At 36.9% G+C, this 27,972-nt stretch overlaps 1 protein-coding gene across 2 annotated transcripts in view; it reads left to right on the top strand.

Moving 5' to 3' along the window:
* TTC29 (tetratricopeptide repeat domain 29) overlaps positions 1–27,972 on the top strand; it is a 180,697-nt gene that overhangs the window by 86,774 nt on the left and 65,951 nt on the right. For both annotated transcript variants that reach the window (XM_069493352.1, XM_069493351.1), the window contains exons 9-10: positions 16,032–16,123; positions 23,549–23,672. In XM_069493352.1, coding sequence (XP_069349453.1) covers positions 16,032–16,123; positions 23,549–23,672 — 216 coding nt within the window. The remainder of the gene's footprint in view (positions 1–16,031; positions 16,124–23,548; positions 23,673–27,972) is intronic.

Genomic DNA, 27,972 nt, shown 5'->3' with positions numbered 1-27,972 from the left:
ACATGTTAAATATTATTCCTACAATCCTCAGTCTCTTCTTGCTCCTGATGCAAATTTGCTGTCTACAAGCAACTCTCAGTAAATGAAAGGGAAAGAGCATATGAAAAGTGCTCACTGTTAGCTTTTCAGTTGAAAAATCTGGTAGGGGAGAATGTTTATAATTTTGGGTAAAATGAAATAGGAGAAGAGGATGGGGTCCTTCCTGTAGATTTCAATTTTCTCTGTTGCCATCTCAGCCATTATCACAGTATGATAAGAGATTGGTTAAGACCTTGGTCCCTGGAGTCACAGTGCCTAACTCCAAATCCTGGTCCTGCCGTTTCTAATCCTGTGACCTTGCGTGAGTTATTTAACTTCTTTTATGCCTTGGTTTCCTTACCTGCAGCATGAAGATTGCACTAGTACCTAATTTATAATGTGGTTGTGAAGATTGAATGAGTTAATATATAGAAAGCACTAAGAACTGTGTCTGGCATATGGTACTTCCTCAATAAATGCTAGTGAATATTACAGAATAGTAAAAGTATGATTTGCTTGGTTAATGCAAGGATTATGCTATTCTTGCTGCCACCATTGACTTAACAGATCACAGGCAAGTCTCTAAGCACCCCCTGCTTTGTACAATGAAAATGGTATTTATTAATATAGCATGTTGATGAAAATTCCAATGGAATAGTAAAGAGATAATGGTTTATTGGTCCTTATTATTATACTGCACATGATTTAACTATACATTTTTCCTAAATTTAATTAAACATATTCATTTTCCCTATGAACTTATATTAGCTTACAGCAGAGTGAGTGTTTATTACCTATGTTTTATATGTTTATCATAGCATAGATATTAAAAAATAAATATTTTCCTTTTAAAATATTATGTAAATAAACATTAATATTCATCACACGTTTTCAAAGCCAAAATTACTTTTTAATTGTTTATCATAATAGATTATGGTGGGAATGGAAAAGTACTATCCAGGCAATCATTACAGTCTTCAAAATCGGTTTTGAAAGTACCAGAAAGATCACCAAATTGTGGGTCACACATCCTGGGTTCTGGTTGTGTTTTTGTCACCAAGCTCTTTGGCCTTGGACAAGTCTCTTAATGACATGGTTGCATGATACCACTGTTATAATCTTGGTCAGTTGACAATGGGACAGATTGTACCAAAAGATCCAGAACTTGGAGCCCATCCTACATGGTGGCATTGTCAGGCAGCATATTGACAGTGAAGTGAGAGAGAGGCCAGATGAAAGTGCTGTCTCTGAAATCAGATGGCCTGGGTTCAAATCCTGTCTTCACCACTTACTGGTTGTATGGCCTTGGCTCAATGGCTTCATCTCAATGTGCCTCAGTCTCCTCACCTTTAAAAAGAGACAATAATAATAACAGTGCCTACTCATGGGGTGTTGAGAAGATTAAGTTGGTTAATATGTGTAGTCTTAACCACAGCCTGTGACTTATCCATCCAGCAAATAGTTTTGGAGCACCTATTGCCAAGCCCTGTTTTAGGCACTTCGGATACAGCAATAGCAAAACAGACAAAGATCTATGTCCTCCTTGAACTTCCATCTCATTGGGGAAAAATAGACAATGATGATTAAACATAATAAACAAGCAAATTATAGAGTAGGGTACACAGTGACAAGCACTATAGAAAAAAAAATACAACAAAGGAATGATTTGGGAGTGCCAAGGCAAGTGGTGGGGTGGAGGGAGTTGTGAATAGATGGTCAGGGAAGGCCTGGTTGAGAGGTTGACCTTTGAGGAAAGACTGGAAGCAGCTGAGAGAATGAGCCACGCAGGCACCTGAGGGAAGTACATTCCAGCCAGAGGTAATGGCCAGCACAATAGCCCTGCAGTGGCAGTGCACCTTGGGGGCCTTGGGGCCAGTGAGGCCGGAGAAGAGGAGAGAGAAGGAGGAAGACCATAGATGGCCTTGGAGGCTATATTCAAGCAAGGCATTTTCTTTTTCTTAGTGAAATAGTAACATAAAAATACTCAGTTAGTACTGGCTATTATTACCTATTATCATTAAGCTGTGTGATGAAAAGATAGCAGCTGCTAATCGGCAAAGCTGGGACCAGGCAAGCATGGAGCTGACATCCAAAACGTCAGACACTGGGCTGCAGTGGATGTTTCGTATGTGCGTGGAGAATGGCTTCTGGCAGCTGGGGCAGGAGGCAGTGAGCTGTAAGTGAAGGTCAAGGTCAGAGCACAATCATGCTAAGGGTGATCCAGACACAGGCACGACATATGCTTAAGAACACAGGCTTCGAAGTCTAATAGACCCAGTTCAAGCCCTTTCTTCTTCACCACTTCACTGTGTATCCTAGAGCAAGGCGCTCAACCTCTCTGCAATTTTTCTCTGATTTGGCCAATGGGAATATTAATATTTATCTCAGGGCTCTGTGAAGGTTAAATGCACCATGAATATTAAACCTTCTATACATGTAGTCTTTGCTCAATAAATGGTAGTGACTACCACTGGCAAGTGGCAAGCACCAAGCCACAGGGCCTGGGGCTCATAGGTGGGACTTCTGACTCAGGCATATCGAGGGCAGCAAGATAGGGAGGGACCTCGCCAGGCACCAGGACAGGGAGTCAAGCAAGAACAACAAGCCTACAACGCAGCTCCATGGGCTGGGATGCATGTTGGGGGCTTGGTCTCAGGGGACAGGGCAAAAGCCCAGTCACGTTAACAAAGATTGAAATCAGGACACGATTCATGGCAAACTGTTATGATGCCAAGCTTCTGCCATGGAAAACCAGGAATAGGAATAGTCCCAGGGACTGGGGCAGGCCTAAATTACCAAACGGGAGGCCCCGGAGGATGGTAGTGCTAAGGAGCAGGGCAACTGGCAAGCTATCACTGTATAGTGGTACGCGCTCTACTGTTCCTTCTGGGCTCTATAATCCTCAATGTCTAAGTATTGATAAGTAATTTGAAGGTGCTAAATATAATGGCAATTTTCCAGTTTATGCTGTAAAACCTAAAGCTTACTATAAGAATGCTAGCAGCAATTTGTTTTGCCATTTTATTTTCTGCTCATCTGTTATTTCAGAGCTGATCAAAGGCATTGGTTGCAAAGAATAAAATAAATCACACATCTAAATAAACCACTAAAGAGTGTTAAATTGATTTAAGTGATTTTAGGAATATTAATATTTAAAATTTTGCTGTCCCAAGCCTCTTTATGACTACCTATAGCAATAATAACTACCATTTCATTCTACCATTCTTCATCTTATAATATTACACAGTAAACTGTGTAAAAACATTATTTTTTAGCATTGAAATGGAAGTGTAGGATTTCAGCTGCTTATTTATGTTTAAATATCTTGAATTTTATTCAGCCAATAAAAGTATACTCAAGTAATGCCTTATTATACTCTTTGCATAGGTTGAGGTAAATAAAGTGCAGTGTTTGTTTTTTATTATTAAAGAAAACTTTGCCTCCACTCACATTCCTTTACAGTAAATTTAGTTCTAAGCAGCATGTATTTCAAGGTTAGTTGCAGTCTTGAGAAATTTCCCAGCTTCACAATTTCGTGTCTTTGGTTTATCTGGAAATATTCTGAAAATTGCACAAGTGATTTTGACAGATTTTTTTTTTAAATACATTAGGGGGAAACAAGGTATTCACAGTCCACAGTGTTAAACTCGGTATCAATGAATGTGCCTCTGCTGGAGGGAGGGTTTGGGCATCAGCACATCCAATGCATTCGCTTTGGTGTTGGAGTCGCCCAGGCTGCACGGCTTGGCAGCCAGGTATATGAGTGAAGACACGCTGCATGAGAAAAGCAACTCAGACATCCAGATCGCAGTGCAAGCATTCAAAGGCATTTCTGAACTGTCGATGCATTTGTACTTACCCGGTTCCCCAGCCTTGTCCATGGCTGGCTCTGCATTTTCTTCTCCACCTAAGCGGCCTGTCTACATCTTTCTTTGGACTTTAGCAACCTCCCTTTTCCTTTACAAGTCCTCTCCATCTGCTTATGTGTCAGCGTGGCCCTTCTGCTGCACGGCTCGCTGAAAAATTCTCAAGATGCAGAGCCGTGGAGTCCTCCCTGCCTGCGCCTCAGTGCCATCTCCTGCCTGTCACTGCTCAGCGCCCTGCGCCACACTGGCTTGTTTTGTCAATAACCATTTATTTGTTGCTGGAATAGTAGCAGCCATTACATCTGACCTCCCTGTTTCATCAATTATGGATAGATTATTGGATGTGAACATCTGCAAAAGCTTGCTGTTGAACTCACCTCCTGGCTGGGATTAGATAAAGTACTAAACTGTTGTTTATTGTCAGGCCAGAACTCTACTGGGAAGCCAGGGAATTCCAAGAGTCGCGGAGCCCCATCAGAAGTACCAAAAATCATTCCGTGTTGCCACTGTTTCCCCTAAGATCCCAGACATTTATTATTTACACTTATTACTAGTTGTTATAACCCACTTGATAAAAGCTCTTGGCAGGCATTACATTTCTAGTCATTGTCGCTTCTGTCAGAATGGAAATGACTCATAAATTGTTTTCTTGTCTCTTCTATCACCATGAAAGGGTAATAGACAAAGCTCCTTCTGTGTGAAAGCATTCAGGGAAGACTTTCCTACCATGTTTTATTTTAAAGAAACGTGTTCGCACAGCCTGATCTGAAAGCATTACATCGTGGATCTAAATTAGGGTTTACCGAGTCTACCAGAATAACGGCCTGAGGTGCAAGGGATAGCCAATCGTACACAGAAGCTATGCTCAAAACGTTTTTCAAGGCTTTCACGGATTTTTGAGAAAGGAGAACCAAAATGAAAGTTTATTGAATCCCACCTCAAATGAGAAAGAAATCTAGTAAGAGGGATTGTAAATAGATGATAGCTTTGCCACCAGGGGAGAGACAAATCTCCAAATGCTAATCAGTTCATGCAGAAGTAGAGCAATTTTCATAGCATTGGTGTTCATGAAAACCTTCTAGATAGTCACTCACGAATATAGAATGCTCCCTGGTCCTTTCCTGAGGAGACAGAACCCATCTTCTTCCAGGTGGCCAAACGGAAGAAGGTTAAGTGGCCACTGGGGGAAGTTGAGGGACGTTGTTTGTCACTGTGCTAGTCACTTCTCACAGATTACCTCTCTGCCTCGTGCTGTTACCTACAAAGATGGAAGCTGTATTTGTCTCTCATTATTTTAGACTATAAAGAAGAGAAAATATGTTTTGTATTCCCTCCACAGACAGGAAGAACCCTTCCACAAGACACCATGACTATTCTAGTGTAGTCCAGTCTCTGATCCACCTGTCCTCACTTAGCATAATGGCCACTTGGGCTTTTAACGGGGAAAATGTTTATTTATTGGAGAGCATGACTAGACACAACAAACATACCTTCAGATAGGGGGGTCTTGTATCATTTTGAAGTTTCATTTAAGTCCTCCTCTATGAATCTGGTTCATTCTTTAGTTACTGCATACTTCAGTTACAGCATGTGTAAGTTTCTTGACACTGAAACTCTCCAGGATTGACTGTTAACTGAAAATTTTCACATAGTTTCCATTCATCATAACGTGTCATATTTTTCATTTACTGGGTGAGATGGGGTGCAAAAGTCAATACATACAACAGCTCCTTATGTCCACATTAACGTTTCTGTTGTGGGCACTTCACTAGGAGGACCTTCTGGGCTCTACCCTATTCATTCAACAATATTCAAAGTTAACATAAGACTAGGAGCTAGGGGTACAATGGAGACCAAAACAGATATGGTCCTGTCCTCAGGACACTTGTGATCTAACTGGAGAGAGACAGATAATAAGTACATAAGTGTGACGATATGGTAAGTGCTAGAATAGCATGAAGAAGTGGTGTGACCTGGCTCTGTGGCACAATGGGTATCTCATTGGACTTCTAGACAGATGGAGGCATTCAAAGAAGTGGGGTGTGTGTGTGTACAACTACTAGAAGAGTAGAAGAATTGGGAGTGAAATGAGAAAAAACAACACAGGCAGAGGGACCTGCAGATACCAAGGGCCTGGAGGCAGAGAGAGCCGAGTTCATTCCTGGCAGTGAACAGCTGGAGTAAGGTTCCTAGAGTCCTGCACGTTGCAGCCAGTTACATATATTGACATTTCTGCATTAGCCAAGTGAGTGACAATGCATGTCTGGTCAAATTAGATGTGACTGGCACTCCATCTGATTCTGCCTTAATTTCCGTAAATAACAGAGAAAAGAGAACTGATATTACTGGTAATGTTACCATAGATATAACAGAGTTATTTGTCTCACTCACTTTTTATCCTCACAGAAACATAATCAAGTGGAGTTTGAGAATTTCTTAGTTAAAAAAATACACAAAAGAACTTTTTCCCCCTCACATCTTTTCTGACAAGGAAATCGCTGATCATTATATGTAAACTGTGCCTACTGGCCTATTTCTCTTGCCATGGAAAGAATCAACCTATATTATTTTTTACTGATAAACATGGAAGGTAAAAGGCTTGAAGTTATTTACCTATGACTTTAGCTCTAGAGAAACATTTCATCTCTCAGTACTTCTCAGTTTTGTTCTTCAGGTTCAAGAAAGAGATTCACTCGGATTACCTCAGTTAGGGAAGTTGATTGTCAAGATTCCTGTGGCCATGAGAGAAAACCTAATCCTATGAACCCCAGGGATAGCAGACAACTGGGCCTCACAAAGACCAAAAGATTCTTGGGAGCTAGAAAACCCCTGGAGGATGAGGGGCTGAGTTTTCTCGTCAGCCCCTCAGCAGCAACCATGAGGTGATTCAATCTATTGACATGACTCGGTTAGTCTCTTGGTGTTCCTTTGTGTTGGAGCACACTCTCACCTCTGCCATTACTAACTGCTCAGTTGGTCTGAATTTCCTAAGAGGACATGATTGAACTGACTGACCACTATAATCTTCCATTGAATAAAACCTTTTGCAGCAGACCACCTCGTAGATTGCTGGACTGCCTATACAATGACTGCCCCTTTGGTCAAGGACTTCCTAGCAAAATGTAAAACAAAATCTTCAATGGCTTTCTTTAGCAGAAGGATAAGAGCTAGGAAATCTTTCTTTTCAAGGAACTGTAACTATAACACACCCTATGATTGAACTGTACAGGATAAATATATCCATGCTTTCTGATTTATAGTATGATAACAATTAAGAATTAGAATAAATATTCTTCATGAATATGTCTCTTGCTAACATAGTACAAAACTATAATGACCAATTGAGGAAATGGCAGTTTTGAGTAACATGGCACTAATTTACTATTGAGAAAAACTTTTATTTCTATGTGTATGTGAAATGCTGTCTCATTATTTTGAGGTTTAAGAGTCATCTATATATTGGATGTGTAGAGAGAGAGTTTTAGGTGAGAGAAGATTCTTGGAAATTTTCTGATACATTTCTATCCTGATAGCTTTTGAAAATACAATGTAAACTCCTAGCATGTGAAAGGTTAATTAACAATACTAATTCAGACTATGGAATTTAAGAGCAACCTTGAATTTTCATCAAATTCTTAAAAATTTCTGAGTGTAAAACAAAAATTTGCTATTTTGGTAGAGCACTGATCATTGCATTTAATTGCCATTTAATATTAACCAAAGTGCATTGTAAATTCAGCTTTCCTTACTATGATCTATCCCAATGTAGGGACATTTTAAAAAGCAGTTCTTTAAGAGCAATGCAAGACTTATCAAATGAGGAACAATATGAAAATAAAATGTAAATTGAATGAAATGATTCATCTCTTTGTTTCTTAAAAAAAAAGGTTTCAAGAAACATAAACTAAATTGGTTGGGGATTTTGAAGCCAAAGATAAATTATTGAAAACAGTTAGGGCATATGTTAAATTATTAAATATATCAATATAGAGCCCTAAAATCCAAGTCATACTTTTGGAAGAGAGAATTATAGACCATTTGATCCAACCCCATCATCCTGCAGATTTGTAAACTGAAGCACAAGGTAACCAAGTAACTTGCCCAAAGTCACACAACAGGCTCAAGCAGAAGAGAAGCTAGAACTCATGCCTTGTAATACTCAGTCTTCCTGCCTACACCAGACAGCCTCCACTTTAGGTGCTGGGCAATGTAAGCAGTCAAGGTATGGCAGATACTCTAAATGACAAGTAATGGATTTCAGGGAGAAAGAGTACTCCAAATGCTTAATATTAATCATAGTAAAGCCAGACTATTCTCATCTGAAGAATATAGTTTCTGCAGAATGCAAAAGATTTAACTACTTTTGTTTGTTTACAAAGCTGCACACCTGATTGTCCTCAGTGTCCATTCAAGATAAGATATGTGTCAAAAAGAATTGCTGTATTTATTGCATGTCAGATACTATGCCTTTTCATAAATGTGTAAAGCCCTTTGCGTGACATGAGACTAGCTCTGTTTGCCTTCATGTTTCTCATCTTCCACCGGTGCCTATTACTGGCTCCAGTAAAGTACCCCTGAATGCTGTTGCTGCCCAGTCTGGTCCTCAGCCTGTTACTGCAGTGCTTGTCAGAAATCATTAGCCACTGATTTCTTTGACTAATGTTGCAGTTGATTGTCTGAATCTTGTTCAGACACTGTAAATGAGGCAGAAACACCCTCTCTGCTCACCAACTGTGAAACGGCTAAAGGGGGTTAGATTGCCAGAAATCAGAATAAATGTATTTCCAATAAGATTTGACAATGATTTCAAGCTCAAGATGGCAAACTTGATTTTTTTATTTCTGTATGTCTTATTGCACATGTATAAATCTGTATCATTGCTCTTTTTTCCTCAAAGGTAATGCACTGCATTGAGAGCAGTGCTAAACTTTTGTTATAAAATGGCACAATTTGGGGTTTGTGTAAGGGATGTATAACAAAATGTCAGTTATGCTGCCTTTTTATTGTGGGCAAGGAAGAAAGAGGTAAAAAATGCACCCTGGGCAATGGACCCATAACTTCTTGTTTACAGACAAATCTGTTGAATGTCCTTTATGGTTTTACAGATAAGTTTTGGACTAGGTGGTTTTGTTTAAACTCTTCTAGTGCTTTTAGACTTGTAGACAAAACTAGAAATAAAGCACTAAAATGTGGTTAAACTGAAGAGGTTTCATTCTCATTTATTTCATGACATCCTGCATGACTCTCTGTAAATTTGGGGGTTTAGGGGAGGGAAAACAGCCACCTTTCAATATTGGAAGGACTGTCACATGAAGAGGGTTGGACTTATCTCGTTGTCTCACAAAGCACAGCCTTGGATAGCAGGTGGGAGGTACGGGTTTTGCCTCAACTGAACCAATGGTTTTCTCAGGTAACTCTCCAATGATTGAGTGGCTAGCCTCCCAAGGGAATAGTTTCCAATCATGAAAATTGTTCAAGCGAAGGCTAGATCAGGGCTTCTCAACGGTGGCAATATTCACATTTTGGGCTGGATGATTCTTTATTATAGGGGGCTATGGTGTGCATTACAGTGTGTTTAGCAGCATCTCTGGCCTTCACTAGATGTTAGTAGCACTAGATGTTAGTAGCACCCCCATGACAAACTATGACAACCTGAAATGTATCCAGACATTGCCAAATATCATCTGACAGGGGCAAAGTAACCCCCATTTGGGAAACACTAGGTTAGATAAGTACTGGAGAAAACTAAGCCATTGCTTCTTTCAAATCCATAGTAAGTACTTTTAAATATTTCATGTTTTTGGAACCTTATACCACTCCTTAAGGTGTGCTTTGTTCATCTCCATTTATATACAAGGAAACAAGTTCAGAGAGATTAAGTCACTTGACACACGTCACTCAGCTCAGTTGTAGTCCTGCCAGACTCAAAAGCCCATGATGTTTGGAGAAAATTTGAACACCCAGAGGGAGATTTGATTAATTACACCATAGGGCCCCTCCGAAGCCTGGTCTGTGCCCTCTGAGTAGGAGTCCTTCCCGATTCAAATGCTGAATTAACTGGAGAAGAAAGGGCAGTGGGGAGGGTGTAGCAATTGGAGGGAGGAATGTATTTAGAGAAAATAATGTGAAGGAAAAAAAGGATTAGCGTTCATTGAAATTTTTGCAACATTACAAAATTTCCATCTCAAATAGGCTATATTTTAGAATGTATTTTATCTGGTGGTTTCTCTGGGTTATTTTCTCACAGAAACAATAGTAGTTAGGGTCACCAGCCAGAGCACAGAGGCCCGTCTAAACTTCGTGTCGCTGGTAGTGTTAGTTTGAGCTGTGCATACTCAATGCTATGTCAGAGGAAGAAAGAAAAATATTTCCTGTCCTTTCTTTAGACATGGGAACAACTCTGCAGAAAATTTTGAAAACTTGGAATAATGGGAAATGAAGCAGCCAACTGCACCATTTCGATCGTGGCATATTTAACCAAACACATTGGGCTGCCTTGAAAGTAGAAAGACAAAAACTTTGAATTAAAAAAAAAAAAAAAAAAAGCCCTGCAAAGGATTACTTTCATATGCATGTAGAAAAGAGGGATGAAAGTTTGTTCCTTAATATTATCAATTAAAACTGTGATTATTTAGTCCACATTACTAGACAAAAAATTTTTTAAATGAACTTTAAAGTAAATTTTCTGTTGGACATTGTTGTGTCTCTGTGTCCTGGTAAAGTTTTTTTTTTTTTTTTTCCTTATTATATCATTGATTCTCATCTCCAAACTTTTGGTCAAACTGCTCCTTTCACTACTGACCCAATTCCTATTATTCATCTGAAATGACTGAGTTTCTCTTCTCATATAAAGCCTTTCCGGATTGTGTTTTTTTCACAGTCCTTACAACTATCTGAAATTTACTGGGTTATTTATTTCATTACAAATCATCTCCCCATTGTCCAGATACAATGCAGGCCATACAAGGCCAGGGATTTCGTAATATTGGTTGCTGTATCCCTAGTGCCTAGAACAAGGCTTTGCCCATAAAAAACATTCAATATTTGTGTAATGAGTTAATGTCTTTGGACTAAATTTTTAGCCCTTTACACAGACTTACAGCACTATATAATTTCCATGTCTATAAGTCTTACTCCCTTAGATGGTAAGGGCCCTAAGAGCAGGGATATCATTTTATATCTATCAGTCACATGTAATGGAATGTACTAGAAGAGTTCTTTGCATAATACATTGGTTCCTAAGGTTGGGCATTGTGAAGAAAATGATAGCAATAGGGAATGAAAACAGCGTGCAGTTACCTTTTCAAGAATCACATCTGCTGCTCTGCATTCCCACCTCCCTTCTGCCATCTCTTCCATGCTAAGGGACGTTGTGGAAAAGCATTCTAGGAGCTTCTAGGAAGCCTGAAGATACAGAAGTAGACCAAAAAAAAAAAAAGAAAAGGACAAAAAAAGTAAAAACCAGTACCTGCTTAAGAGATCACATCAAAGGTAGGATTTCAAAATGAACCTTTTTAAATAACCTTTGCCCCCAAATTATCCCACCACACCCTGTCTGAATTCTTTCATTGCCCTTTGTTAAACTGTGTAAAACACCACCCAGAAGAAATGGATGGGGGCTAACAAATATTTTCTTTTTGAAACTGCAGCTTCCTCTGGCAGAGTTAGTGATCCTTCAGTCATTCACATCTAAGTATGAATTAGTTTAATCAACTACGTTTCTTCTATCACTTAGCTGAGGAAATTGACTTTGGGAATTACAAACACCCAAGCTGAGGGAGGTATACTGAAAGGGTAGAAGACAGGTGCCAAGTTATTTCAGAATTTTTTTCAAGAAAGACCATTTACCCAAGGAAAAGAGGAAAAAAATATTTTCCTTTATCATTTGATTCTTACTCTTCCAAACAGTCAACAAAAAGATGAACTGGGAGAAAGTGTCACGAGGGATTCTTATAATGATGGAATTTTTCTGTGCCTTGATAGTGGTGGTTACCTGACTATGTTCATGTGATAAAAAGCATAAAACTTAAATCACACACACACGAATGTATGTAAAACTGGTGAAATCTGAAAAAGGATTTGTGGATTATTTCTTTAATTTTTATTGCTATGTAATAGTTGTACATATTTAGGGGAGTAGATGTGATATTTTGATACCTGTAAACAATGTGTAATGATCAACTCAGAGTAACTGTGATATCCATCACCCCAAACATTTTTTTCTTTGTGTTGGGAACTTTATAATTCTTCTCTTTTAGCTATATTGAAATATACTGAGCTATATTGAAATTATTATTAACTAGAATTTCCCTACTGTACTATCAAATACTAGAACTGATTTGGTTAGCATATGGTACTTATAAGGCCAGTGGATTTTATCAATGTCAATCCCCTGGTTGTGATATTGTGCTATAATTATGCAAGAAGTCGTCATTGGGAAAAACTGGATGAAGGATACATGGGATCTTTCTGTATCATTTCCTACAACTACATGTAACTCTACAATTATCTTTAAAAAATTTTTTAAACAAATGAACCAAGACTGTGTTTTCTTATAAGGGCTAGCTGGGCAAAGGAGGAGGGGAGACAGTTCCATCTAATGTGGGAAAGGTAGGTCTGAAGTGGTAGTCATCACAGTGGTCTAAATTAAGTTCGATTGTACAAGTAGGGCCATAATGGCCTTAGTTGACAGAATTTTTTCTGTTTTAATGTAATCTAAAATAAAGGGCATATAAGAGAGGAATTGCAGTGGGGTAAGAAATGGGAAAATAGAAGAAGGCAGGAAGGAGATCAATACCACATACAGTTGTCCCTCTGTACAAGTGGGGGATTGGTCCCAGGACCACCCATGAAATATTCGAAGGTGCTCAAGTCCAGCAAGCAATCGGCCCTGCAGAACCAGTTTATATTAATACAAAAAGTCAGCTCTCCCTATACACAGGTTTCCAGTCCTGCAAATACTGTATTTTCAATCCACCTATAAGTGGATCTGTGCAGTTAAAACCTGTGCTGTTCAAAGGCCAACTGCAGTTCATTTTCTTCTGTTTAAGGTACCCTCAGCTAGAAGCCTAAAGCATGGAAAGGAAAGAAAACAATTAAGTACTCAATACTGTTAGATCTAATAACATCTTCCTATGTGTCTTCTTAAAGTTGCTAAAGCTCAGGCCCAAAATTTATTCCTATAAATTTTTAATTCTTAATCCTCTTAAAGAACCAAGCATACTTTGCTACTTCCTTTCAGAGAGATAGATAGATAGTCTATTACTATTTTTGACAGCTGACAATCTTTGTCTTAAATCCAATGTTCCCCTAGGGAACAGCTGATTTTACAGCAAACAATTCTTTAAAAAATTTGTAGCATATCTCCAGCATTATTTTTAGCATACTCTCATTTTTTATGCTAAATATTCTACTAGTTTTGTTTTTGGGTGACCAATAGCAATTATTTCATTTTAGGAACTTGGGTTTTATTTGTAAATGTTTTTTGAAATTATTGGAGCAATTGGATCAAGTGACCATGTAGCACTCAATATTTATTAGGTATATGACCTGACTTTTCCAACTTTAGTAATCGTATTGTCATGTACAGTTTGGTGTCCACTGAAATTTACATAGTAGCATACAAAATCAATGTTTTCCCCTGACTTCAGACAAAGGTTGATTAAGTTGCCCATAAACTTTAAAGATACATGTTTTCAATTCATAAAAATATTTTGCACCTGGGGGTTCTTTAGTCTTGCCTATCTTTGCTTTGCAGTGATAGATTTAACCATCCAGACCTTGGATTTGTTTCTAACACATTGCATACACACAGGGATAGTCAATGAAGTTCAGTGGATGCCTAGGGTACCCACACTGTATTTTCGTATTTGAAGTATTCTTTGTAAAAAAAAAAAAAAAAAAAAAAAAAGTTTCACTATTTGTCTAATGATTCAAGTTGATCAATGTTTATTACTAATAATTTGTAGATTATACTTCACCTACTTTAAAAAGCAGGTTAGGTAGCTTATCATAAATCAGTATAAAACATCTTTGTCTTTTACAGAATTCATAATCTTATGCTATTTTTCCACTCATTTTTTTTTTTATTTTAATGAGGACCTTCCTACTTTCTTCATTTGAACTGCACAATTCACCGTCTGCTGGCTTTTGCATTATAGGCAGTCTCCTTATGATTTCACCTCCTGTACCCTTCCCTCCTACTACAGCTTACATTCCTGAAGAGCAGAGCCTCTGTCTTTGACATAGAGCAGCTCCTCCTGTAGTTTCTAGGGCACCTACCCTGCTATCCATGGGCTAAAGAGTCACACCTCTCAGATAAAACTGGGCACCTCTGGATGTTACCATATGCTTCAGGGCCCATGGGGCCAGGGACATGGGAGAATGGTGCAGCATAAGCACAGTGTAAGCCCTGTCTCCAGTCATTGCCAATTTACACAGTTGCGTCAGTCCAAAGTCTGGACCACTGGGCTATAAATGCCTTCAGGGTTGCAAGCGTATTCTCATCTACGTAAGATTTCCTGTGGCCTAACATAGCACCTGGGACTCGGTAACAGTATTTGCTGAACAAACAAGTGAACTATTTGGGCACAAAAATTGAATAATATTTAATCTTTACTTTAATATTCTAGAATGTCATATAAAAATATATGGACCAAAAAAAGACACTAGAAAGTCTCTTGCTAAACATCTTGATATTTGGATTCAAAAAAGTCTTTTACAAATTCACAACATTCAGAGGTTCTGCCCCTTAACTCAGAAAGGTCTATGTCAAGTCATATCAGATTAAAATGAAGTGTTGTCCATTATGCAAGACAGAGTGAAAAGAATAGTCTCAGGTTTATACAAGGCTTATTAAGGGCTCAAAAATAAGAATCAAGGTTAAAATAATGTATTATATATTTCAAAATTGCTAAAAGCATAAATTTTTAATATTCTCACCACAAAAAATGGTTAAGTTGGTGAAGTGATGTATATGTTATTATTTGTCAATTTAAAATAAATTAATTTTTTAAAGTACAAGAAAACAAGAAACAAAATTTTGAACTTGGCAGATTTATCAGGAATTAAAACCCTGGGTCAACATATATCCATAAATTTTAACATGAGCATTGTGTCAAGCAGTTTCTTGCAAACCACATAAAACCCAAATTTTATGAGGTATCACAATAGCCTCATTGAAATTATTTCCCAAATATTAACTTTAGAAAGGAAAGCCAAAATATCGACCCTGCTTCTAATACTTAGACCTCGTGCGCTTTCTAATTCAGGCAGTAGCACACAAGGTATACTTACATCCCTCTCATACGGAATCTCTCTCTCAAATGTCACCAAATGACTTTCGCTAATTCTTTCTTAGAAAATGTGCAAAAAGGATTTCCATAGAGGTCTTTGGAGATTTCCTGTGTCCTCATGTGTGTAATAGGTTGGGTCAAGTAACAATAAAGGAAAAAGAAAAAATGAGGATTTGGGTTTATGTATTTTTCTCCTTCTGCCCACTGAAAGGAGAGAAAAAAAGGAAAAGGGAAAATTATACCATACAGATGATGTCGGTATTAAATTAAATTAAGATCATATGTTTGGCTGTGGCAGCCATAATCTTTTGATTATTGAAGAGATTGTTGGTAATGAAGTACATTTGTAAGAAATATTTTAGTGTATACCGTATACATGTACAAACTGTGAGATATGCATCTAATAAAATGATAGATTTAGAAATTGCCTAGCACCTAAATTCATGCTTTCCAAACAGCTATTTATAGAAAGAAAAGTGATGTTTAAGCTACCATAGTAGAATATTATAATCTATCTTATATTACCTTAGATAACAGTCCCATATTTTAAAATAATGTAAACCATTCAATTATTTATTCACACCTAAGTTAGATAAATTGGAAGATTTGGGGTTGTGCAAGGAAAGAATTTTTTTTACAAATGTAAGACCTCACCCTCATGGCTTAAAGAGATTGCCATGAAACAAGTTATCCTATGGATAAAAATAAACCAAACCAACATGAATTTTTAATAAACCAAAATTTTTTATAGAGACATTAAAATAACTATTAATTTTAATCTTCTTTGTTATGAAATGAAACATCAGTGTACTGGCCGCGCTGTATGTTCAATATGTATTTCTCTTCCTGATAGGTCCTTAACACTTACAGTAAAATCTCTACAGACCAGGATGATGATCTCAGCCTGGGGAGAGCCTATGAAGCAGTAGCCAAGGTCCTGCAGAGGTAAGTTAGCACATCCTCATCTTGCTGTCACTGTGAATTCACTCAACTGTGAAAGACTTAAATTGTTTGAGGTCTGTCGCTTTCCATTACTTGCCTGCTTAAATTTTAAGCAGTGCCCTTCTTAAGTGACCCTTTCATCGTAAGTTATTTTAGACCAATCTGGTATTTTAAAATATGCATCTAAACTCTTCTTTGTCTATCCCTCCTTTGTATTATTTTCTTCTTGGTTTTCTGTAAGTTTAGTGATGACCTTGAATAAAAAAGAAAAAAATCAGGTCACAACTCACAGGTTAAGAAAGCGAAGAGCACAGAAATATGTAATACGCTTCAGTAACTGTGGCTCGCCATAACCTTTCCGGATCTCTTCTTGGAGGAAAGTTTCCATTTATGCATCAATCATGCTTTTTCCATTAAGACATCTCTTCTTCGAGCATATCTGGGTAAACAATTGAGTGCAAAACCAATATTCCCAATATTTCATTTGAAACAGAAAATTTTAAACATGTGAACAACTTCTGATACATATTTTTCTATGAAAAAGATATGATTTGCCCTTCACTCATTGTATTGCGATCATTATATACTCCATTTAATCATTACCTTATATACTTAAGCATTATGAGCTAATCCAAGATAGAAAAACAACAAAAGCTGTCAAAGTTAAGGCCTTGTGTTTTGGTATGTTGTCTTATATCTAAGATATAGTTTTTTACTAACAGTAGTAGTAGTGGTGTTGGCAGTAGTAGTAATAGATATAGATTGCATTAAGTTTTAATTTCTTCTCATTTGTGTTACAGTTGTACACAGATAAAAGGTGGTGTTTTACAAAGTAAAATTGTTATTTGAAAGGCATTTGAGACATTAAATACACAGTAAACTGAAATTGAAATCATCATTATATAAGCACCATTGCTAACATAATAATCATTGTTTATAATACCAATACCAATGAAATGAAAGGTACCCTACAAAATACCTCATAAAATCCAGTCATCACTGGATAAATGGTTTAGGAACACAGGCGTATTTATAAGGAGAGTATGGACATTTACTCAAGAAAGATAGGGTCAGCCATGGGCAAGGCAAGCAACCTGTGAATGTTGTGGTCTCTCCAAATAAAGATTGATAACTAGTCCATGGAAGACCAACCCAGCCATCCCTTAAAACAATTACTCTCCAAATAACAACCTGGGAAAAGCAGATGATTGAATATAAAGAAGAGATTGGTAAGAATTCAATTTAATGTCTATTTGGAACAAACCAACCTACTCTCTTTTTTCCAGTTCATTTCGATTAGTAAATTACTTGACTCTGCTGTTATTGCTGCCCCAAATGAGTAGAAAATGGTTGGATTCTTTGCCTTGAGTTGTAGTAGCAAACCTGGCCTAATCCTGCACAGTTATATAAATGTATCACATTTCTATTGTGTCTCAACATAACTAAAGAAATAAAACCTCAGGTTTTATTTATTTAAAAAATTTATAAACTTTTACTGAGCATTTACTATGTGCAGGACAAGTATTGGAATGCCCCTTTGATTACTGATGGTCTTTATAATTATTTCTGAAACTTCTGGAGACATGAAGTTGTCTTCCAATAATTCTCACCTTTTCGCCTTGTGTCTCATCTAGAATATTTTAGCCCCCACCCTAAGATTTGTATTCCTTGTCTATACAGTCAAAGCTAAGTGGAGGGTTGAATAGTTATGTGATAAATTTTGGCAATAACAGGCCATCTAACATTTTAATTTGGCTACTTAAGTATTTTAGTTGGGGTTTAGGAGTGGGAAAGGATACATCTATATTTGATATATCATGAAGTTGAGTTTGTTTTGGGTAGGAATGGGGACAATTCTGTTCCAACATTCTCTATAGGCTAGCAACTTGCCTTAGGGCAAACATACAATGGAATAAGAAGATTTATTCCCATTGCACTTTTATACCAAATGAAATTAATTCCACTTATAAGAATTTCCACCTATTAAAGCTATTGATTTGTATGGTAGACATGGATTCTTATTTTTATAATGTTATACAATGCACAAGAGAGTACAGGAGATACTGTTTCTGAATCATAGGGACAAAGTGTTCCAAGGCCACAGCAAGCTTTCCAATCCAAATCTGCCGTTTTGCAGCACTGTTGGTGGTGACAGATGAGTGCTCAGGGGAGTGTAAGACTCGGCATCTTCTTTCAACATCTGTGCAAAATAATCCGAGTATAACCTCTTAACAGGCAGATGTTTCAAAACCTAAAATTCTATCCAGGTAGACAAAAGCACTCTGGATATCTAAGAAGCCTTATTAAATCCAGTCCACAAATAGTATAAATGCTTTGATATAAATTTTGTGGTCATTTTTAGAGAATTTTGCTTGAAGGGCTTGATGTTCTTCAATAAACATGCATGTGCACACTAACACACACACACACGCAAACACACATATAGATGTATCATCCCTTTCATAGTCCTAAACTGTCCTTTTCAGGTTAGCAGCAACATGCAGGAAATGGAGCACGGCCCAAACAGAGGAAATTATGGTGATGGCAGCTGAGAAATAAATCAAGTTGCATATGAAGCTTAGCATCATCTCTAAATCTCTTTTTCCCAACCTGTGCAATTGCACAAGTTTCACTAATGGTAGCCCTATCTCTATAAACATATTTTATCTCTTAAAAGGAAATGGAAGAGGATAGCCATGTCCGGGATAAGTGTGTGCCTACAGCCGTCAGCTGAGCATGCATGAAAGGTGAATAAGCTCTAAGGCTGGAAGCTTCTAAAATGCTTATAAGAATTTATACTGAGCCTTCAATTGAAAAACACACCACATTCCCTCAAGACTGAGAATTTGGTAACACAGAGGTGCCCATTTGGTGATGCTAGACCCAGACCTAGTGTCAGAGTTACAGAAGAAGCTTTTAATAGTGAGCAGGTTTTGTTATTTTTACTATTGGTCTGAATAATATTAATTGCACAAGAGTTTAAGCAGCATAACAGAAAATAAGCGTTTATAATGTTATTTTCCCCCTACTTCAAATACTAGTGAAGAAAAGAGTTGCTATTCTATCTAAAATGATAACAATTGCCTTATGACACTACTATAAAAGCGAGAATTATGCTCCATAAAACAAAAAGAAAGTGAATTGAAAAATTACCAACCAAATATCATTATTATATAGATAGACAGTTTGAGTAAATATAGAAAGGGAAAACTCCTCAGTTTTCTTTGTGGTAGATATATATATTTTTTTGCCTCTTTTACTGAAGAAACCCATTTACTGAAATGCCACAATTTTCCAACATAATCAGGCCGTTTAAAAGAATCTGGAGGAAAAAGCTCACAAAAATGTGTTCAAGATACATTGGTCACAAGTAGCCCACGTCTGGGTTTATTCCACACCAATTGTAAATTTTCTTGCAAACACGAGTTAAATTATTTTCGAGAAAACTTTCCACAGTGGAGATCTTTAAATCAATCAGTAAAAAGTTTCAAGTGTGAAAATTACCTTTCTGTAATAGCTGAAAATTAATTTCTTCTTGCTTGAGAGAAATGACACGCCCTAGTAATTTTCATATATTCTTTAAAATGGAACATCCAGGCTTTGATGCGAAATTTCCTAAAAATGACCCCAAAATACATCAAAACATTTCTATTAATTCATGAAATTAAGAATAGCTTTTTACATTTTCTCCTATCACTGATCCCATTTGCCTTATTACTTTCATCTGTGGCCCACAAACTTGGTGGCACAATCAACAAACCCCTTAGTGGCTGTTTCATCTCTGCTCTATTTGATTTCTTCTCTCTGAGTAAATGATTAAGTTTTCATGCATTGGTTCAACCAAAATCTATGTTCACTCAACCACATCCTTTATTGATTACTTCTACTGCAAACAGTAGGCCAAGTGTGATATACATAATTGGACAGTTGTCAGGGGACGTGGGTGTTAACAGTCCTGTTTTCCCAGTTGGAAACTGGAATCACCTTGATACACAAATATTCTGCACTGTTTCATTCTCATTCTTTGGACCGAGGAGTCCTGTTCCTCAGAATATATGTTTTTAACTCTCTAAGGTCTGGTTGAATGAATTTCATGATTATACCATATAATATGCTGTTCAAGTTGCACCTGTGCACTGCATATAGAAAACTGGAATTAATATTTGTCTAACATTTTAACCTTGTCCTTTAACTTATACAAATAATCTGTAGCTTTCTGTAAGAAAATATTTGATTTTTCCTCTTCCAAAGAAAGAATAGCTTCTAAATATATTTGTAACTTTTAAATTTGAAAACCCTTTAGCCAACATACAATATTAGTATCTCAGATGCTATAATAACAACTTTGCTGGCTATAGAACTGTATGTTCATTGAGTGAAACATGTAATTTATAACAGAAAGACTTTTTCTCTAGCATTCTTTGTTAGAGCAAGTTCCAGATAATTTTGGATGCTTTGGAGATCTTTTGCTCCTTTGGGAGAAAAACAACTTAAATTACCCAGCAATGGCTTTATTTATACTATTTTGGTTTTTTGTTCTCTAAACTTATTATTTTATTTATTTGTGTGTACTTTGATTTAATGATACTTAGCAGACCAAACCTAATCAGAAACATACTTTCATCAAAAATATATCAGCTTTTAGGAACATGAACATAAATAAACCTCAGTGAGTCTGTTTTAGCTAAATAATAACAATATCAATAATTTTCCCTAAGGTTTTAAAGTGATATGCAAAGAAATATCCACTTTTTCCTTTTTCATCAATTTTCTTCCAGGAAAGAGCTCAGAAAATTAACAGTAATCTTATAAAACATTGTTAGCCCTAAAAATCCACAAGTTTTCTCAAAATTCTAAATATATGTTCATTAAGATTTTATGCTCCTGAGCTCTTGCAATACTTTTTAATTGTCTCACAAAACAGATATTTAAATTAAAATAATTAACAAATCTCTCATTATATTTTACTCTATGCCTGTATTTGAAAAATTCCTAAACAATTCATAAGTTTTCTAGAGAATTGAGCTGCACTTAACTGTGGCATAATTAGTCATATTAGTCATAATTTTGGTATGAAAAAAGGAGGACAGAATCATAAAAAGCAGTATTCGCAGCTTCAGGAATGTAAAATTCCATTCTATTTTGATAGGTAGAGTATTCTTTTAGCAATAAGGAAGGGAAAAAAAATGTATTTGGTAGTACCTGATACTCAAGTAAACAAAAAATGTTTTTTGATCCTAGCCCCTAGAAAATAGACATCAGGCTTTTATGTGTCTGGCTGTTTTGCAGAGCATACATTCAAATTATAGTATTTAATTCATTGCATGATGAAAGGTTTTCAAAAAAGTGCTTAGTTAAATTGAATTTTCTTCTCAGCTTATGGTAGATAAGATCCAGTAGAGAGCTGTGAATGTGATAACCGTTTATTTCACTGAGCAATAACAATAGCACTAGTGCTATTTATTGAATGCCTACTATGTGCTGGGCTATACGTTTACACAATGTTTCATCTCACAGCAATTTGTGGCCATTTTAAGAATGAGGAAACTGAAGTTTCCTTCAGTTTCATAACTTTAATGTGATCAAAGTTATTCATCTAAGAGGCTGAGCTGGGATTCAAGCTTAGATCTTTTAATATCCGCCACAACACATTGTGACTTTCCAGTTATCCAGCTTATTTTTACAAACATACTACAGTTTACCTATGAAAATGAATGTTATCCAGATCTTGGGAGGTTATGTGAGGAGATAGCCCTAATCCTCCCAATACCTGTTTAAAATAAACTGCTTTGAAAATGCTTTCTGAGCTTGCGATGGATTCTTTTGAATAGCACCAATAGCTGTGCATCCTTGTTTGAGAGGAGGAAGGAACATGGACTAGGACATGTGGGTTGTGAATCAGTAGGCACACTCCACACTTAATACAGCTCAAAGATGTCACCCATAGTACAAACTACAATTTTTCAAATGTATATAAGGTCTTTGAGATCACCATTTCATTCACTACGTTTGGCTCAAAATTCCTTTTGGCTGCCTTATAAGACCAAATTTACCCCACAAACACTAGACTTGCTCTTATGAAGAGAGTCAAATGAATGTGCTCCAAGTCTCAAAGCACTATACATAATTCATCATACCTATCCCAGTTAATCCTATGTAGGAATTTATGCATTTATCTCTCAAAGTTGACAGTGAACTCTTCAAGGACAGGAACCATATTCCCCAACAACTAGCATATTTTAGGGCATTTTCTGGGCTCTCAGAGTTCCTTGGTGTTACTGAAACATCCAGGAGTCAGGAGTTTACAGTCATGGACTCCAAACATCCATATGACTGAGGTTCACACAATTTACCTGGATGCTTAACTTTCGTGTATATAGCATATGTGTTTCCCTTTTCAAATTTCAATCAGTCCTCCATTCAAAAAGATATAAATATCTAGTATATGGCAAGCACTCTGCTGGAAATTTTCTGTCTTTCTGAGCATTTTGCAAGAATATGTAATATGTATATGTGACTTTAATGACACCTGAGCTTTCATTGCTGAGGGATGCAAGAATAAACTAGAAGTCACCTTTTATAAACTTTTTAATTTTTTTTTTAAATAACAGCTTTATTGAGACATAATTGACATGCCATACGATTCAACCTCTTAAAGTCTATGGTTCAGTGGTTTTTAGTATCCACAGAGTTGTGCAACCATCAGCACTATCTAATTTTGATGAACCTGAAAAGAAACTCTGTACCCATTATCATTGACTCTTCATTCCCCACACTCCTCAGCTTCTAGCAACCACTAACCCACATTCTGACTCATGAATTTGACTATTCTGGACATATCATGTAAATGGAATTATGTAATATGTGACCTTTTGTGTTTGACTTCTTTCACTTAGCATGTTTTCAAGTTTCTTCCATGTTGTAACGTGTCACTACTTCAATCCTTTTTAAGACTGAATAATATCCCATTGTGTGAATACCCACATTTGGTTTGCCCGTTCATCAACTGACAGACTTTAGGTTTCCATTCCTTGTCTATTATGAATAATGCTGCTATAAACATTTGGGTATGAGTTTTTGTGTTGACATATGTTTTCGTTTCTCTTGGGTATATATTTTGGAGTGAAATTTCTAGGTCATATGGGAGCTTTATGTTAAGTTTTTGAGGAGCTGCCAAAATTGTTTTCCAGAGCAGTTGCATCATTTTACAGTTCCATCAGCAATGTGTGAAAGTTTAAAAGTTTCAGTTTTAACTCACTGTATACTTCGACAAAAACAAGCCATATATTTAGTAATTTGGTATTTGTACTTTAAATCTCATTATCCTGATAACCGTATTGCATTTTCTACAGCAAAGGCACAAAATACCTTTTCTTCACTGTGACATTAAGTGAGATGATACTCCAATGATTTCCTATTTTATTGCAGCCAAGGAGAGATGACAGAAGCAATTAACTATTTGGAAAAATTTGTGAAACTTGCAAGAAACAATTTTCAAAGCCTAGATACTGTGAGAGCAAGTACAATGCTTGGAGACATCTACAATGAAAAAGTGAGTATGTATGAGTCTTGTTTGTGAAGAAATTTGCAGTGTGTAGGGAGAAATTTGTAGGTTTAAAAGTCTATCCTGATGTGATCCTTGCCTTCTCACAGTATGTTATGCAGAGTGGCCTGGGACTCTGGGACATACTTAACACACAAGTCAAGGACTGGGAGCAGAAAAGCCTCTTTCTCTTCCTCTTCCTCCAGCACCTTATTGCTATCTGGGGCACAGTCCTCTCAAGCTGCTAACCCTGATTCATATATTCACTTAGAAGCCAACGACAATGAGGCTTCTAAGTGAGGCTTCTAAGTGACTTCGGATTTGAGGAGCAATTAAAATATTTAAATTCACAGGAAGTTCATTATAACTGTTGGCTCCTGTCTGCTTACACAGACATTCATCTCTCTCGCTCCAAATTCTTGTTTTATTAATCCAGCTGTGACGTTCCCCCTACGCAGGTCCCTTAGGAGAAGTGACAATCCCAAGAATAATTTTGAAGGAAATTTGGAATAGAATGTTAGCAATAGTTTGATTATATAAAAGAATACAAAAGGGGGGGGGGAGTCCAAAATAAAATTATCTCATTCAAGAAGCCATTATTAGTAAAATGGACTTTTACTAATCTTAATGGACTTCTGTCATATTTTCTCCTATTTTATCTTTTTATTACAGATTTTCCTTTAGAAATGGTATGGAAGAGGCTTGTTTCTCTAGTTATAATCACTATAACTGCTGTTTTGATCATGAATAAGATCCATCATTTTTTAAGGATAATTATGTTCTCAAACTGTATTTATGTACTTTATCTTTGACTCCTAGAGGGTGTGTATGTAGTGATTAAAAGCACTAACTTTGAAACCAGACTGCTTGGGTTAAAAACCCACCTCTTTCACTTGTAAGATACACGACTTGAGACAAGTTACTTGAACTTCTAGGTGCCTCAGAAGGTTGCTGGGAGTATTGAATTAATATATGTAAAGCATTTAGACTCATGCTTTATAGCAGGAGAAGGAAGTGCTATCTTTATGAGTATTAGCTTTTGTTATTCTCTACACCCTTAGTGGTAGCAAACAGTTTTCCTTTTCCAGATCCTCAGAGAGTTTAACTTAACCCCAAGCCTCCAAGATTCTAGGTGGCAGGGGCATTCAAATCCATAGTCTTAACCCCTACAGGATTCTATTATTTTCTATAAAATTAACTTTATTTCAGAATGATTTAGGATTTTTAAGGAAATAGAGTTTGAAATTAATTAGAATGAATGAAATTAGTATTTCTTTAGTTCCTGCCGTGGGGAAAGTGCTTTCAAACAAGGTATCTCATTTCTTTTCTCTTATACCTCCTCTCTCGCTCCCCCTGGTTCATTTGCCTCTCCTCTCTCCTGTGACTTAAAATCCTAAAAGTCCCCTTTTCTCTGGACTCCCTCACCCTCCTCTTCCCCCTTCCTTACCCACCTCACTCCCTCCGCCCCTCCCTCCCTCTTCCTGGTCTCTGGGCCTGGCTCTCTCACACTCAGGTCGCTCAGGCAGGTCCTGCTCTCCCTCTCCCTCTGGCCTCTCTCACTTTGCTTTCCCTCTTCCTTTGTGTCCTGGGTTTTGCTCAGGTTTTCCTGTCTGTTGTGTGTGTCCTCTGCTGCCTCCTGGCCCCTGGCCTATTTCTTTGCCTTTATTCACTCCCTCTTCTCCGATTGATCTTGTATTAGCTTTTGTTTACTTTTCAGGATACAGAGGTGGAAAAAAAGGCAAAACTTATCATACCCTTATGAGGCTTACAGTCTATTTTCAAGAACAATTATAAGAGCAAAATTATAATAATTGGAAAAATATTGAGGTTACTGATTTCTGTAATTATTATTATGTTATCATAATTAAAATTAGCACATCTTAAAAATAGCCTTTCTCCTATTAGTTTACCTTTTACTATACATTTATGGAAGATGGGCCACCCATTCTACCCTATGGATATGGTCTTTTGATGAACTGCTAATTGAAAATATGAAATTAATGTAAAGTGGTCAAATGAGAATGTTTTAGACCTTTTATAAGAATTCTCATCCTTAATAAGATCAGAGAATAATCACATAGTTAGAATGGTGGTTCAAACACTAAAATTGTAGGAAAAATGAGTAGAAAATGATTTATCTTCAGCACTGAGAAAATGTCTGTTTTTTTGAGCTTGCTTATTGGATAGAGTGACATTTTAGACACCAAGAATCAACATAATGCATGAAAATTCTGTTATAATGTAACAATTCAATCTTTGTTTCATGGTCTATGATGTCATCAAGATCCTGTCCTGGAATTGTCCACTAATTACTTATCAGAGATATTTATAACATTAAATGAAGTCTCCTCTTCTCATCAGATGTGTTTATGAAGTGCATAGTCTCAAACTCTTATTTAACACTGCCAGGACTAATTCCTAGAATCTTCTCAATTTTGTAATAGAATAGGGATTACCTGATAACAGAAATGAACTGTGGAAGGTTATACTGAACTTTTGGAGAAGAGGTTTAGATATTCAATTCTTTAAGAATTAAAAATCTGCAAACAATACACATTAATTAAATCTCATTCTAAAACGGTATGTATAAAAATGTTTGGATCTGAGGAGAATTAACATGTATTTCCTTAGTAGTGTTTTAAATTAGAGAAACGTAGGTTGATATCAGTTTTATGGCAGTTGTGTGTGTGTGTCTAAAGATGGAATACTAGGCACAATTTGAAGGAAGAATAATTACCTAGTTATAATGCTTCTATTTTAGGGGGAATCAAAAGCACTTGTTAAACAAGATCTAATCAAAGTTTTAGGCATACCACTATTTCCACTAACAGCAAGCTCACCAACTGGACTATAAGCTCCATTCCTGCTGGATCTCCACAACCTGGCATTTGGCCTGGCTTCTAGCGGTTGCCTAAAGAATGAATTGATGGGCCGGGCGCGGTGGCTCACGCCTGTAATCCTAGCACTCTGGGAGGCCGAGGTGGGCGGATCGTTTGAGCTCAGGAGTTCGAGACCAGCCTGAGCAAGAGCGAGACCCCATCTCTACTAAAAATAGAAAGAAATTATATGGACAGCTAAAAAATATATATATATAGAAAAAATTAGCCGGGCATGGTGGTGCATGCCTGTAGTCCCAGCTACTCGGGAGGCTGAGACAGGAGGATCGCTTGAGCCTAGGAGTTTGAGGTTGCTGTGAGCTAGGCTGACGCCACGGCACTCACTCTAGCCTGGGCAACAGAGTGAGACTCTGTCTCAAAAAAAAAAAAAAAAAAGAATGAATTGATGAATGAATTAGTTAATTTTAATGTGATAATGTATTTAAACATAACTTTGGAAATCCAAATATATATCCATTTATTTATAGTCCCTAATTTTCCTAAATAAGACTCTCACCTAAAATAATAAATAGCCTAAAGCTCAGAAATATAACTAGCCCTATAATTAGATATTTATACTTCTCTGTTTCTTAAAAAACTGGCAGTGTTTGGCCTACTCATATATTTTGTCCTGTATCTTTGATGTCTGCCAAGACTGTCTATAATTCTAACTAGTTTTATTTTCATCATCTTTTGTATTTGTATTGTTTCTCAATCACAGTTTACTTAATTGGCATACAAATATTTTTGATACAGTTTTATGTTTTCTAATTAATCTTTTTCTCATATAAATTCTATGTTTTATACTTCGAGATAAGAGAAAGAATTGTTCACCACAACAAACAAAAATTATTGTTGATCTAATATAGAGGGACTCTGTTTAAATTAATAAATTTTGGTTGGAATGAATCCCTTGAATAAAGAGTTCTCCTAAACTGTCCTTGTGGGCATGTAACACCGTGGTACATGTGCTGCTCATGTATGTAACATAACCGTCACACAAGCCCCATTTTTTCCCCTCCTCACCTTGCCAGCAACTTCCTTATTCAGTCTGACTACTCTTGGAACTTCATGATTATATGAGGGTTCATCGAGATGAGAATGCATTTTATTTGTACTGGGGTATGCTATAAAGCTGGTCTTGTGGTGCTTTTATGTCCATTTCCTTCATAAAATGTTGTGAGAAAGTGACTTGAAAACTCATATAGTAAAACATTCTGTCTTGTAATGGTTTCTTTTCAAAAGAACATGCATGCATGTTTTTGTTTGTGTGTTTGGGGTGGGAGAAGGGAGGTGAGTGGAGAGGAGGGGGTGGTGGAGCCCAGAGGGTTATGTCAGTGAATAGAGGAAATCGTGTTCCCTAGAGCCTTTACAAATATAGGCCAATCCTAGAAGTAGTACCCTCCTCTAGGGAAGAATTTTTAGTGAGGATT

Source organism: Eulemur rufifrons, chromosome 18 (genome assembly GCF_041146395.1).
Source record: "Eulemur rufifrons isolate Redbay chromosome 18, OSU_ERuf_1, whole genome shotgun sequence".
NCBI lineage: Eukaryota > Metazoa > Chordata > Mammalia > Primates > Lemuridae > Eulemur > Eulemur rufifrons.
The sequence above is the reverse complement of the archived record's forward strand: the minus strand, read 5'-3'. Positions and strand labels throughout refer to the sequence as shown.